At 38.1% G+C, this 15,084-nt stretch overlaps 1 protein-coding gene across 1 annotated transcript in view; it reads left to right on the top strand.

Moving 5' to 3' along the window:
• The window catches only part of RTTN (rotatin), a 100,874-nt gene that overhangs the window by 70,804 nt on the left and 14,986 nt on the right, over nt 1–15,084 (top strand). Inside the window, exons 39-43 of the mRNA XM_087707317.1 lie at nt 4,835–4,991; nt 6,023–6,160; nt 7,813–8,021; nt 11,681–11,786; nt 12,762–12,859. Of these exons, the coding sequence (XP_087563443.1) occupies nt 4,835–4,991; nt 6,023–6,160; nt 7,813–8,021; nt 11,681–11,786; nt 12,762–12,859 (708 nt within the window). The remainder of the gene's footprint in view (nt 1–4,834; nt 4,992–6,022; nt 6,161–7,812; nt 8,022–11,680; nt 11,787–12,761; nt 12,860–15,084) is intronic.

Genomic DNA, 15,084 nt, shown 5'->3' with positions numbered 1-15,084 from the left:
GATTGTACCTTGAATGTGTCTCTGCATGTGGAAAGACGCATAATTGTGGAGGAGAAAAGTAAGAGTAATGAGAAAAATGTTTCTTCAGAGGAATAAATGCTTCTTCCTTTTACCTGCCCCTTTCAGCATACTTCTGTTTCACCACAATCCAGGCAAGGTGGCTTTCGATAACCGTAACAAGTTTTCTTTTCCTATTAAAAATGTTGTAGCTCATACAGCTGTTCCAGAGCTATCAAACTGCCTGAGCTGTTAAAGTTAGTGGTAGAATCCAGAATATAAGTATATTGAGCTTGGTGACTTTGCCTCCTGGGGGGAAAATGTCACGCACAAAAGCGCGCGCGCACACACACACAAATAAAGCAGTCTGGTCCATCTATCAGATATAAAGATACTGCTTGGTCAAGTGCCTGTTTTCTCTTTTACCTGAGTTTTTTTCCTTGCCCTTTCTGTAATATCCCTTCAGTTTTGACTCTGTGGGCAGGTACTACCCTACTTTTTGATATATATGGAATGGTGTAGTTTAGAAAAAAAGGACATGTTAATGATAACACTTTTGTTCCTTTCCTATCAATATGCATGTCCTCTAAACGAGGGGTCTCAAACTTGATTTCATTGAGGGCCGCATCAGGGTTGTGTTTGACCTCAAGGGATGGGAGTGGCCAGCTGAACATCACTTGTGTCGGGGGTGCCTGTGGTGGCCCAAGTGCTCTGCCAGAGAAAATGTGCTCTCGATCTCTGTTTTTGGCTCCAATGGCCGCCTTCAACCCCCTGCCAGCGAAAACGGAGCTCGCATGCAGCCCTCCTGAGGTCTGTTTTTGCTGACAGAGGCACTGCGGGCCGGTCCGTCACCTTTTCCAGGACGGCCCGCAGGCCAGATCTAAGTATCCCTGCTCTAAATCATCTTTTTTCAAGCTGGGCTTCAAGATGTGTGGACTACAACTCCTTAAATTCTCAATTTCTCTAAACCAAATTGTCTCCCACCTTTTCCCCTTCCCTTTAGCCCTATTCCCAGTCAGCCCTATATTTTACTAGCCTATACTGATCTCAGCCATAGTTAAGCTTGGTGTCAGTTCAGATAACAAATGTCCTTTCTCAATATTTCTCACTGAAATATTCATTCAGGGTATACTTTCCTTCACATTCACCAACAGGATATTTTAGAATTAGAGGCGAAGTAGACCGTGGCAAGCAGCATGGTGCAAGAGATGGATCACTTCCAATTTGATGAAACCATGTCTCTCTTGATTTCTAGCCTGAAGTCGTTCCATCAGGTTATTTATCTGAACTATAAGATACTTCAGTGTGCTGGTTTCCTTCTTCCTACAAAGCGATCAGGTATAGAGTTTGGCTCGAGTGGAGTAAAACTCCCTTGAATAAATAAAATCCTGCTATTGGAAGCTGCTGTCATTTAAGCAATACAAGCCACAGCATCTTATTCCTTGGAATCTTGCAGAACAAAATTGGTGTTTTAAAATAGTATGTTTAGGTGCTACATCTGTTTTACGAAAGATAGTGGTTTAAAACAATAAATGGTTAATTTTTATTAGCATTATTACTTACTAAACTTAAATTAAATTTGCCCAAGGTGCTACAATTACGAAGAGGGCAAAAAATAATTTCATGGGTTTTTTGTTTTGTTTTTTTTGCTGTAGCTGAGAACTAAGGAATGGGGGGTGAATAGCAAAGTGCAGAAAAGAAAGTGCTTGCCTGCTTAGGGATCTGTGTGCCGTAACATCTCGCTCCATCAATTATTCAGGACCTGCAGTGCCTTAGTTGATTGCTGTGTAGTTGTAAAACTCAGGTAACTGAATTACGTTGTGCAACTGAATACAGAAAAGTGACATCAAAGCTCCTTTGATCTCCCTTCCCCATGTGAATCTTCTTGTGAATGGAAAGGAAGATAAAGTGTGAGCAAGATCAATAATATGCTCAATGAGCGTTTTCTTTTAAGAAAGAAGATGTGTCCTTTTCCCTAGGTCTCTATTAAATCTGGTTCAAAGTGTGTCCACTTGCAAAACTTTGGATATCTGAGACGCAAGCAACAGTTATGCCATAAAAATACTGAAATAATTTCTTTACTCCCACCTTCCACCCCGAGGCAAAAACCTCTGTTTTTAATGGTCTTTACAAGTGGTGCAGCTTTATGCTCATGAGGGCAGGCATCAGGTAGAAAATGTTCCAATTTCAATGGCAATCAGATCATTTCTCCCTCTTCCACTTCCTCAGTTGCTGAACAAAGTGAAGCAGAATATCTGCATTCAGGTGCCCCTCCCAGATAAACAGAACAAGATCTGATAACTTTTCCAGGCAGTAAGACACAATTTTGCAAGCACGAGTATTAAGAATCATTTTAAATGGCTAAAGCCACGTGACAATTTTGAAAATCTATAGATTTTTGCCTTTTTCAATGTTTTTTCTGCTAACTTTCTACTGTTATATACTGTCTTGTGCACAGATGTCAAACTTGATCGTGTCACGTGATGTAGCGAGATGTATCACAACATTTTTTGCCTTTGCAGAGCTGGGATGGGCATGAAGCATCTGGCCTGCAGGCCGCCAGTTTGATACCCATGGACTTGACTATATGAAATATGTTAAATAATTTATTTTACTTTTTACTTTGATACTCTTCTGTGCACAGATGAGTGTTTGTGTAATGTATGGCTGCCATGTTGCCCACTCTGCCCATTCTCCTCCTGACTGTCAATGCTTGATTAATTGGAGTAATTAGGGGCCAGAATTAGAGAGCCAGTTTGGGGTAATGGTTATGGCATCAAGCTAGAAACTGGGAGACCATGTATTCTAGTTCTACCTTGGACACAAAGCTGGCTGGGTTATTTTGGGCCAGCCACTTTTTCTCAACCCTAAAAAGGAGGCAGTGGCAAACTACTTTGGAATCCCTTTGTCAGACCTGAAAGCTATCTTTTACATAGGGCCACATTTTCTACTGTGGGAAAATGGGAGGGGGGATTATATAGACGAGGGGTGATAAATAGTCAAAATAACATTCTTTTTTCAGAGAGTCAAGGACACCTTGCCCTGCAGCTGCGATGATGTAACTGGAAGGCATCTCCAATTTTGGATGGTGCCTGATTGGATCATGTGATGGATATGTGGGTGCTGGGCAGGGACTTGAACTTTCTTTTGGGTGGGGAAAACCTGGAAACTCTCAGATTCGGGTTTTCCCAGATGTGCCAATATGACATCTGTAATAAAATGGAACTTTGAAGAAACTCAAGCCTCTTTCGTTAGGGTTGTTCCTTGGAACCCTGACCCCCTTGATAAGAAAACTTGTCCACAAACTTCCAAGAGTCAGACATGACTGAATGGAAGAAAAAATAACTAAAGGGATGGGGAAGAATGGGCAAAGAAGCTTGCAGATGATCTAGTCATAAATTTATCATATTTATCTCCTAGGAAACCAAGGAAAGTTGCATGTTTGCATCGGGGTCACGGTTCCTTGGCCATATGCATCCATATTCAAAGTGTTTGAATATATTTGATTGCTTTGGGTATACATATTGATGCATCTATGAAATGTTCATGTTTTATGCTAGATTTGGATTCTCTGATTTGTTGATTAAAGAATGAAAAAGAGGGAGGCATAATAAAAGAAATTAATTATGTTTTAGATGTCTAGTACAAAGATTTGGCGTGCACCAAGCAATTTGGCCCAGAATTAGAGAATCAGCTTTAATAGATTAGTTCTGTACAGTTTTTAAATACATGATATGGGGGGAAAATACTATGGCTTTCTACATGGAAGGGATTTTCTATTGAAAAATAGAAGAAATGTATCTTTTTGTTCTCGGTGATTAATGATAATTATGACAATTTTATGCATGCTAATATTTTCAATTTACATAATTCCTTACTAAACAAGCAAACACTTTAATGAGGTAGTAATGCCAGGCTCTGATGCTATCTTCTATTTAATTGTTAGTTTAACAGCATTTCTAGTTAACTTCAATTCAAAATGCTATAAAACTTTCCAAACTTTCTTTTTACAGGACCTTTAATGTGAGTGCCAAGCAAATGAAGTTCAATAACTCTCACACATAAATATCTCTATGTATAGAGAGACAGAAAATTAAAAAGAGATATGTTCTTGTGTCAGGATTTACATGTTGATATTATGTACATTACCAAAGTCTTGTGATAGAAGAGTATGAAAGTTGTTTATATTAGTAAATAAGCAGTCTTAGTGGATATCAATTCCAAATATATTCTGGATTAGAGGCTTACTTTTTAAAGGTAGAATGCTAGCCTTATAGTGCTTTAAGGATTATTTAAAAATGTTTGGATTAAGGCATCAGATGTTTGGTTAAAGCATCAGGCTAGAAACCAGGTGCCTGAGTTCTACTCCCATCTTTGACATGAAAGCCAGTTGGGTGATTTTGGATCAGTCACTCTCAGTCCAATTCACCTTGTACGGTTGTGTATGGAGATTCTCAATCATCCAGATCATAATTGTCCCTTTCAAGAGACAACTGGAATTTCTGATTTTTCTTTTCTTGAAAGACATGTCCCTTTTCATCCAAGAAGCTTCTTCAGCTCTGACCCCCCACCATCCAGTCAGAGCTGAAGAAGTGTCTTGGATGAAAAGCAAAATGTCTTCTAAGGAAAAAAAAACCAAAAAGTTCAGTTGCCTCTTGAAAAAAACACTTTTGGGACACCTTCTAGAGTTGTTATTGTGAAGGAGATAGAAGAAAGAAGGTCTGTTGGATATGTTCGCCGCCTTGACCTGTGTAAAAATAATAAAGGCAGAATAATTTTTTAAAAAAAAAATATTATCCAAATATCAGAATCTAATAATTTTGTGTTTTTTTTAAAGCAGATTTTATTTCTACTGGAATTTGTTTCATCCTTTTCTCAACTGTTGAGGACATGTTTGTTGGTGGACACTCATCTTGTGCTGCAAGATGAGCTATTGAAGCCTCTTTTGGAAAAGTTCTTTGTGATTCTTTCTTTTAGTTCCAAGGACAGCATAGGTAAGGAACAAACATTTGAAAAGGTTGTATAAAAGTTGTATGAGTTGATGTCAACGTTTTGTTTTCTACAGTCTGGAAGCAAAGCAAAGTCTCACTGTAATTCGGAGATAATTGTTGAAGGTTCAATATTTCCAAATAGAAATGGAAACATTTCTACCTGAAAGATTATCTATACAGACAGTACAGGGCTGGATGGAATAATGATCTGGAAAGCTGATGGGACACACACACACATCCCAACCCCCACCCCCTCCAGAATTCATGGTCTCCTCAAGAAAACAATCATTTTTTAAAAAATCTGATCTTCTGAAGTTTCAGGAAACTTTCAAGAAAACGCTTTTTGCACTAGGACCTTCATGGCAGCTAAAGGGAAGAAACAATTTCTAATAGAAATATTCTGATCTCAAATATGGATTGTTTCAAACTCAGAACTCTTTCGGAAGGACTTGAGTTTTCCAATAAAGTCATAGCAATCCGTTTTAAATGTTTTTCCAGTTCTTTGCTCACCCTTGTTTGCAAAGTTATTTTTGCTAGTGCTTCTTGCTTTGTGTTAATTAAGTGGGAATAGCACCGAGAGTGCCATTTAATTTCTGGGAAACAAAGCACGATTTTAAGTCCCAGGTAGGCCTGTTGCTTCCCATTGTTACCATATATTGTACAAAACTATCAAGAACTTAAAAATGCAGTAATACGCGTACTTACTTTGAAGATATCTCTTGAAGATATTAATCTGTGAATACAGTCATAGTCTATGAATGTGAAACACAAAAAATTGAATAAATATAAAGACAGACATAAAAAAGCAAATATTAGAAACAGATTATATCCAACTTCATTTGCATATATTTTATTAATTGTGGCTTCATAATTTAATTTTGGAATATCCATATGTAATATTTGTCATCTCCCTGCCTCTAGGATAGTGTACAAGTCTTGACCTTCTGGTGGAATGGATAGTTTCTTGTCTTTAGCTATACTTAAACATGTTAAGCTGAGCTTACCTTTTTTTCCCCCTTATGTTTACGTGGCAGGACCTGAATTATCATCTGCAGTTCATCAAACATGGGAAGATCTGCTTGTTTTTTTAGCTACACTGTTCAGAAAATGTGGCCAAAGTGCACTACCATTTGTATCTCTTGCGTTAGCAAAGCATTGGGCTTCTGTAATAGGTAATACCTGGTTTTAAAACAATGTTCTGCATAACAGTGTAAATTGTTTGACTTCTTGTTACCAGTTTTGATATCATGGATTATAGTATACTTCAGGAATGCCAGTCAGAGATGAGACTGTGAAGAATTGGGTTTGTGTTCCTATTCTTAATTGGGTAGATCATTGAAAGGTTTTCTCTCTTTAGGTACCATGTAATTTCCCTATCCCGAAATAAGCCCCGGCCTGATTGTTCAGCATGTGCCTAATATAAACCCTATCCCAAAATAAGCCCTAGCTAAGAGCCCATCCCTCCATCCCACTGTCTGTGGAGTGGATTCACTACAACTTCCTGAAACCTACAGGAAAATCAATCCCCTCTTGTCGAGTTGGCATTTTGGTACAGCAACCAACTGAGCCTTGGAGCCTCAAGTGGGTTTCTTGCCTCGTTCCCATTGCAGGAGTAAACTGAATAAGAATGGATGGGCAAAGCTGAAGGATGATGTAGGACGATAAGGGCAAAGCCACCCCCACCCAACCTCCTGCCTCATCTTGTGGTGGCACCAGTTTGCTGGACATGCTATGCAGCCTCCTGTGTGGAAAAAATAAGACATCCCCCAAAATACATCCCCTAGTACTTATTTTGAAGCCCAAAAGAAAATAAGACTGGGTCTTATTTCGGTAGATCATTCAGAGGTTTCGTTTCTTGGATTGAACGATAGCAGAGATGAAGGTTCTTTTAATGTCCAAGAGCCACTTTGTGGTTGAGATAATGATGAAAAGCAGATGGAGCCATGGCTTTATTCTTCTTGGATACAAGACTGGGTTTTCATGTACTCATTCCAAGATGTGAAGAAATTATGCCGCCAATTTCCAAGATGGCTTTGTGACTTGAAAAAATTGCCTGGTGGGCTTTATGCAAACTTGAGGCCTCAGGTTCCCTGCCTTTGCTTTAATGAGTCTCTTACCCTTAAATTATTGGTATAAAACCCAATTATTGTGCTGTTTCATGTAAAGAGTATAGGACACAAAAAGCTTACAGTGAGATAAGTTTATAGGTGAGCACCATCCTACTAACTAAGGATTTTTTCCTTCAATTTATGCAAATCATTAACATACATATATGCATACATAACAGAAGGCTAATGTCAGCGTTCCAAATATCATGCAGAATTAAATCAGAGTCCAAGGCTGACAGCTAACATGTAGAAGAAGTAGTGATAGCACCTGCAATTTTCATGGACATTTTCCAAGAGACATCTGAGTTGGCACACCTTATCAATTGCTTTTTTGAATAATTCAGTGTCACTATTATGGATCCTTTGCTGAGGTTAAAAAAAAATTTCTGTCAGAACCAAAGGTTTTATTCCCCCAAATAACTTAGAAATGCTTCTTCTCTTTCTGATTCTCCAAACAGACATGCAGACTTGGAATAACCCATTTTTAGAGAATTTGTTTCAGCTTTAATGGCTTCTATTTCAGTTCAAAGTTTACTTAAATTAATGTTTTAAATAAAATATGGGTGGTTGAGCATATTCTGAGGTAAAGTCAACATAATCATCCTGTTATCTATTACCTGGTATTTGTTTCTATTGGTTCATTTCATATCCTAACACATCATTTAATATTTATGAAACTGCTGCATCATAAAAGTTTACTCTCTTTGACCTTTTAGATACACTATGTGAATGTATCCATCTTTCTACCAGACAACCAAGTTTGTGTACAGCCTCCTTATATTTCTTAGCCCTTCTTTTTGCTGAAGAAGGGAAAAGAGAGTTCAACAATAAAGAGGACACTTGCTACCAGCCAACAGTGTCTTTCCTTCTTGATGAAAAGAAAAACCAATCATCTGTAACCAAGCTATGTGAATTACTCATTCAGGTAAATGTATAAACTAGTGGTACCCACATACATTTTCCTACAAGTTTAATCACTGTGAATGCATGTCAAGATAGATTAAGGAAGTGTTTGTCAGATGTTTTGTTAAAAAGTGAATAGGGGCACAATTAGGAGCCCAATAAGTTCAGAGTTGTTTAAGACATTTACATCCCAGAGTATTAGAGGCATTTTAGGACTTATATGTATAATTTATAGGAATGTAAGCCAGTGGTTTCCAATTTTTGTTTCACCATGGACGTTTGCTTTAAATATTTTTGTGGCCACAAACTCTCAAGACTTAATTCAAGATTTAAATCATAACATTTCTTCAAGCCTTTGCACAGCCCCTGTGATGATATCGTGCACCCCCCCCCCGGGTCTGCGGACCACATGTTGAGAAGCACCAGTATAAGCAAAATGCAAGTGAGGAAACATTCAAGCGTTTTGGAAGAAAACAGTTTCTAGGGATGATGGATGGATGCAAACTGGTCCTGTAAAGGAGAGGAAAAACTCTGGGAAAGGAGCAGGGGGGGAAAAAAACCCAAACCAAAAATCCAGCAGCTCTAGAACTGGTAGAGGAAAAAAAATGTTTTAAATGTACTGTCAACTAAACCCATGACCCGACAAAAGGGCGAACGTCAAAACTGCGCCTGACTAAACCACATTGCTAAAACTGCGACGTCATCAACGTGGCGACAGCGCGGAGACAGAAGGGCGCTTTACAACAGCGCTTATAACTTAAGGTAAGGGTTAGGTTAAGGGTTAGGTTTAGGGTTAGGTTAAGGGTTAGGTTAAGGTCATTCGTCGGAGCGCTTTAGAACACGCGGTTTTATCACCGCCGCTTAGTCGGGCGCGGTTTTGTCGTTTGCCCTTAAACCTTCATTTAGCTACTCCTTTTCTGCTCTTAATTCTATTAATAGGATGGTTAGTGCGATTTGTAATTTCCATTTTATAAGCAATTATATTTGGTTTCTAATACTATCGGCTGATGCTTGTACTTGCAATCTGACTTCTTTAATTGATTATTTAAACCAGATGAGTAGAATATAGGTCAAAAAGATAAGTAAATCTTACTTAAGATCTTGCATTTCTCAACTAGCTATGGCCTCAAGACTCTTCTTAAGTTTTCTCTCTCTCTTGGTATCAACTGCTAATAGCTTCCTCAGATTCTATTTTACTATTAATGTAACCTTTATTTTTTTTATCACATATACAGTATGTACTATTTCAGTCTAATTATGGTGTTAATTATTCTGGAAGAGAACCTCTCTAACGGATTATTATAATGAAAATAGTTATTTTAGCTGCTGGCCTGGAACAGCATCATATATTGAAAATGTATTTTAACCTAGGAATTCACTTCATAGTAAGAAAGACAATCAATGAGAATGTAAAGGCCAAGGTTTGCACCCTACATTTCAATTTGTATATATAAAGGCGTGCAATGAGGAAATGCTGGATCACAGTAATAAATGAATGAAAAAACAAGAAATCACAGGAATAATAGACGAAATGTTAAGCTACAATGTATTCTTGCTAGAATAGTGGGGTTTTTTTTTTAAATTAAAAGCTTCATACAGCTTAATTTTTTCCCACCGTATCATTATAGTGAATGTCACCATTTCATCTTATGTGCCTTTTGAACTGGCGTGTCTTAGAATTGAGATTTGATGTTGTTACCATTTAACTGCTTAGAAATGTATTCATGATGACATTTCAACAAATCAATTGCAGAATGTGTGGAGAACTGAGAGGTTGGAAAGAAATTTTGAGGAAGCAATGAAAGCGTTGTTTATCACACCAACAATTTGGTAATAAATCTTAGCTGTGTAAAAGAAGGATCCTGGAAAGGGCATGTCAATACTACTGGAGCAGATGGATTCACTTGCTAGTTTTTAAAACACATACAATTGCAAGGGGGGAGGATGAGAGTAGCAAAATCAAAACAGAAATCAGAAGCAGGTACCTAAAATAAAGGAGACAAAATAACTTCTAAAATTCAATATTAAGTGTGGGAAATAATTGAGTGTGTCTCTAAAATGTATTCAGTCAAACCTGTCAGTGTATAAAGGGAGAAAAGAATCTGCTTTCCTTTTCCCTATAATATAGTAGTAAGTAAACCATAATAACATATAAACAGTTTGGGGGCCAGCAATATTTTAACTGTAGAAATAATATTATATGTCTATCAAGGTATCATTGCATAAGAGAAATATTTTATATTTTGAATTGTAATAGAGCTGGCTAAAAACAGTTTTCAATTTTCAATGCATCTGGATCTTAAAGCCAGTCTTTCTCATTTATTTTGCTCTGATAATGAAAAAGTGTCCTTGCCTGTTAAATGTTAAAAAGAAGAGGAAGAAGATGACAAAGAGCTGCGGTGGCTTAAAAAAAATATGTGGAACTTTCTTGAGTGTCTACACCACACGAAAGGCAACTTGCTGTGGCCAATTCACCATGGTAAACTCACCACAGTCAACTTGCCATGGCCATCTCGCTGTGGGACAACTTGACATGGACAACTAGTTACAGGACAATTCAACAATTTAATTTAATTATTTAAAATAATGTAAAAAATATTTTCTTTTTTGTCATTCACTCGTCATTTTATCATCCTTTGTTTAATGATTCTATGCCAATTTTTTTTTTAATTTTAGTGTACAGTATTTTTCAGAGTATAAGACGCACTGGAGTATAAGACGCACCAAGGTTTTGAAGAGGCAAATTTTTTTTAAAAAGGTTTTGCACTCTGCAGACCTCCCAAAACGGCCCGTTTTTCATGAAAATGGGCCCATGTTTTCCACAAAAGGCATAAATAGCCTTTAGGGGGCTTGCAGAGTGCTCCTGGGGGGGGGGGCGGTAGTCGATTTTTCGCAAAAACGGGCCCGTTTTTTGTAAAAAAAAAAAAAGCATGCATAGCCTTTAGGAGGCTTATAGAGTACTCCTGGGGGCTGGGAAGGCAAAATTGAGCAAAAAATGGCCCGCCTTTCACTCATTTCTGCCTTCTCAAGCCCCCAGGAAATCCTTTCACAGGCTCTGCATGGCCATTTTGGTGAAGGGGCAGGGTTTCAGGAAGCAAAAAATGCTGTGTTCAGTATATAAGACGCACCCAGATTTTCAGCCTCTTTTTTGAGGGAAACAGGTGTGTCTTATACTCCGAAAAATACGATAACTCTTGTTCCATGGTGAGTTGTCCCGCAGCAAGTTGGCTAAGGCGAGTTGTCCTCGTAGAGCCCCTACACCAGGGGTGTCAAATTCAAATTGTCATCACATGACATATCGTGACATTTTCCCCCTTTGCTAAACTGGGGGTGAGGGTGGCCAGCATGTGACGCATCCAGCCCATAAGCCACGAGGTTGACACCCCTGCCCTATACACCATGTGCTAAGTTACAGGAATTTAACACAATCCATGTTTTTATTTTTGGTTTATTTAATCAAATTTAGAGAATTCCCACCTCACCCATATAGCAATAGTTGATTATTATGTTTCACTTGCATGTCTATTATTTTTTGTGTACTCCTAAATGTTTCATTTAAATGTAGATGATGATCAATAAAGGGAATTCCAATATATTCTTGCAAAAGCATAATGTGGAAATGTCTGTATGTTGGGATCTTATATTTATTTTTGATAACCCATTCTGCTTTTTTTTTTGCAGACCTATGAAGTAAACTCTTTTCAAGATGTGGTAAAAAGAGTTGCTGCCAGTGCCTTACTTCCCTTTTTAGCTGTTAGTAGAAATGCCCAGAAATGTGCCCTAGAAGGTGAGATGTTATCTATAAAATTAGGGATTTTAAAGCAGGTGTCATTCATTGTGTCATTAAATAGAATGAATGACCCCATAGTAACAGCTGTTGTTGGGTTTATTTCCTGTGATGTCGATGATGGCTTGCTAGTTATGTTCAATGTCAGGCAAATTAAGAACGTGGGAGTCAACAGCAGGTTCTTGTTTTGCCAGGTATGTTCTTGCTGTGTGCACTGAACAGATTCTCATTTCCACCATTATGGCCCATTTTCAACCGATGGTGTCTTAAGTGAGATTAGTGATGAGAAGCTGATGATTCCTATTACAGCTTCTTTTAGATTTATGCATCTTAACAACTGACCAGGATATATGTGTCCTTCTTTTCTACTCTGGTATTAGCTTTTTATAGATATGGGGTAATACTGACTGCAGGAAGCAATGCCAATAGAATGCTTTTGATATTTGGAGTAAGATCATCATGGAAAACCTGACAATTGCAAAATGTTACAGAAATCATGTCCTCAAGAGGCCTGGCCAGTTGTAGAAAGAAAGGGAAGGGAAGGGAGAGGGGAAAGAAAGAAAGAAAGAAAGAAAGAAAGAAAGAAAGAAAGAAAGAAAGAAAGAAAGAAAGAAAGAAAGAAAGAAAAAAGAAATTTGAAAAATGTCCATAAACTTTCTTTCTTTATCTACAATTAAGTGATACTGGCTGGAAAGATGCCAGTGAAGTGAAGAAAATGTTTTGATTCTTTCAAAACAATTAATGTATCCCCAGGTCAAGTATTTTATGTTTCAGAATCAAAATAAAGAAGCAAATCTAAATGTAACACATATTTACATTTGTCAAAGTTTTACGAATGAATAATTCAGCTTATACAATATCAGTTCTTCAATCTATCGTCCAAATTGGCTCATTGGCCCAGTATGCATTTGACCATTGCACATTTGGAGCAGATTGACTAATAGAATGCTTCCCCCCCCCCCCCCCACTTTATAGCCAACCTCATAGAGACCGGCTTGGAACAGATGAAACATGTTTACACAGAACTGAATCTCGCTTCCTTGAAACTTGGAAAAGCAAACCAAAGAAAAAAGGTATTTTACCATATTGCTATAAAAATTGTTGAATATCTGAATGATGTTCTTCCTATGCATTTTATATCCTTCTTTTTTTTACATATGAGTTAGTGAGACTTACTCTCTTGTATATTTAGGTTTTAATAGGCTGGGGATGATGAGATTCCAACACTTCTGGAAAAACAGAATGGTCAATTTTTTGTGGGGGGGAGAGAGCACCTTGTATCATCATCAATGGATGGACTTTGTGGTTTAGGAAGATGAGAGTTGTGGTTCACTTTGTCTGGAGGGCTGCAGGTGCTGTATACTTACTAAGAATGCTTCCTTAAGAATTATTTTTCTCTCCGGGATTTCTTAGCTTGTAGCATTACCAAGGCATGATATCACAATTTCAAATGTTTTGCTTTCAAAGGAGTGCATATTCAAACTTCCATTTGATTCTGAATATCAAGCACTAAAGGTTAACTGTTACATTATGGGGCAACTGCTTTGAAAAATGGCAATAATAGATGGCACAGAAGATGCTTATATTCCCTTTTAGCTACTACTTCACCTAGGTGGCCCTCTAAGGTAGGTTTGAACATAAGTGGGAGAAAGCACAGAATCTGCCTGCAAGGCATTCTCAGGCATGGAAAAGTTAAGTAGCCTCTTCCCCTGCCTTACATTATATTATATCAGTAATCAAGGGCTGGCTAGAAATATTTACATGGTGTTTTACTTTCCCAAATCTTACACAGTATCCTGTATGCTTCAGAGGGGAAAGAAGAGGGATGGAGGAAATAACTTATCTTAAGGACATCTATTAAAATCTTGCACTTCTCACTCTCAAAATTCTCATTCTGATATTGATTATGTGACGGTCTAAATCGACACATAAGATGCTCGCTACAAAGTGTATACCTGTCCATAAATAGGCTCTTATTGACAAAGGGAGTGGATAAGTGGGTGAGAGTAGTTTTTAGTTCAACTGAATATCTTTAAAACGTAACTTGCTAATTAGCATTTCTCAAGTGATATGTGCCACTCTGTGAAATGATTAGAATGCCATTCAACCCAATCTTCCTCCGTGAACCTTTTAATCAGTTATTTTGTAGTCTTTGGGCAAAGAGGAAGGATGAATCCTAATTGGAAAGATATGCCACCTTGTTATGTCAACAAGTTTTTTTAGATGGTATTCAATATTTTAATTTTAAATTTGTTTGGTCTAATTAGAAAAGTCTTTATCTTAGTATGTCCTTCTATAATTATGTCAATAGAAAGAGCAGACCTCTGGCGAGCCTTTTACAATGAGGGTATTTATATTGTTCCATTCATCATATTGCTTTAGTTTCTTTGTTTTAGTGCTCTTTTGAGAGCAAATTATTTTATTGTCAGCCATTAGCTTTGTTCTGGTTGAAAAGATGAAATCCAAAATAGATGTTGGGTAGCATTTGTCTTTCGAATGGTCTCTTCCTGTATTGGAATAGTGTCTCCCTGTGGTCTCTTTGGAATGATCTCTCCCTGTGTTGGAATAGTGTCTCCCTGTGGTCTCTTTGGAATGGTCTCTCCCTGTGTTGGAATAGTGTCTCCCTGTGGTCTCTTTGGAATGGTCTCTCCCTGTGTTGGAATAGTGCTCCCCTGTGGTCTCTTTGGAATGGTCTCTCCCTGTGTTGGATGGCCACTAAAGCTCAAAGGGTTTCCACTGCCCATGAAAGGCAAATCTTGTTTTCTTGATACTGGTGGTATCCATTCTTGTATTCATTAAGATTACGATAACCTTTGTTGTATGACATACATTAAAATGAAATTCTGATGCACGCTCTCAAAAGAAAAAAACATCACCCACCAAACAATGTCACCAACCCAAGTATAACCATAATAATATAATAATAGCAGTGGCATCCAAAAGTGCCAAGTTATACAAAATGGCGGCAAAACGTGCATACATAAATCATTGTCCTGTATGTGTTATATAAACCAGATTCTGCTTATATATTGATCCAAACCTGGGTACTTGAGAGACCGCCTACTGCCAATTACCTCCAATAGACCGATTAGATCCCACAGATTAGGCCTCCTCCGAATTCCATCCACGGGCCAATGCCGACTGGTGACCACCTGGAGGAGGGCCTTCTCTGTGGCTGCTCCGGCCCTTTGGAATGAGCTCCCCGTGGAGATTCGGACCCTCACCACCCTCCAGGCCTTCCGCAAAGCCCTGAAAACCTGGCTGTTCCGACAGGCCTGGGGCTAATGAGTTTTTGTCC

This window comes from Thamnophis sirtalis, unplaced genomic scaffold (assembly GCF_051295495.1).
Source record: "Thamnophis sirtalis isolate CommonGarterSnake01/CBP01778 unplaced genomic scaffold, rThaSir2_p1.2 scaffold_2, whole genome shotgun sequence".
Lineage (NCBI taxonomy): Eukaryota > Metazoa > Chordata > Lepidosauria > Squamata > Natricidae > Thamnophis > Thamnophis sirtalis.
This window is presented reverse-complemented; position numbering and strand designations above follow the sequence as displayed.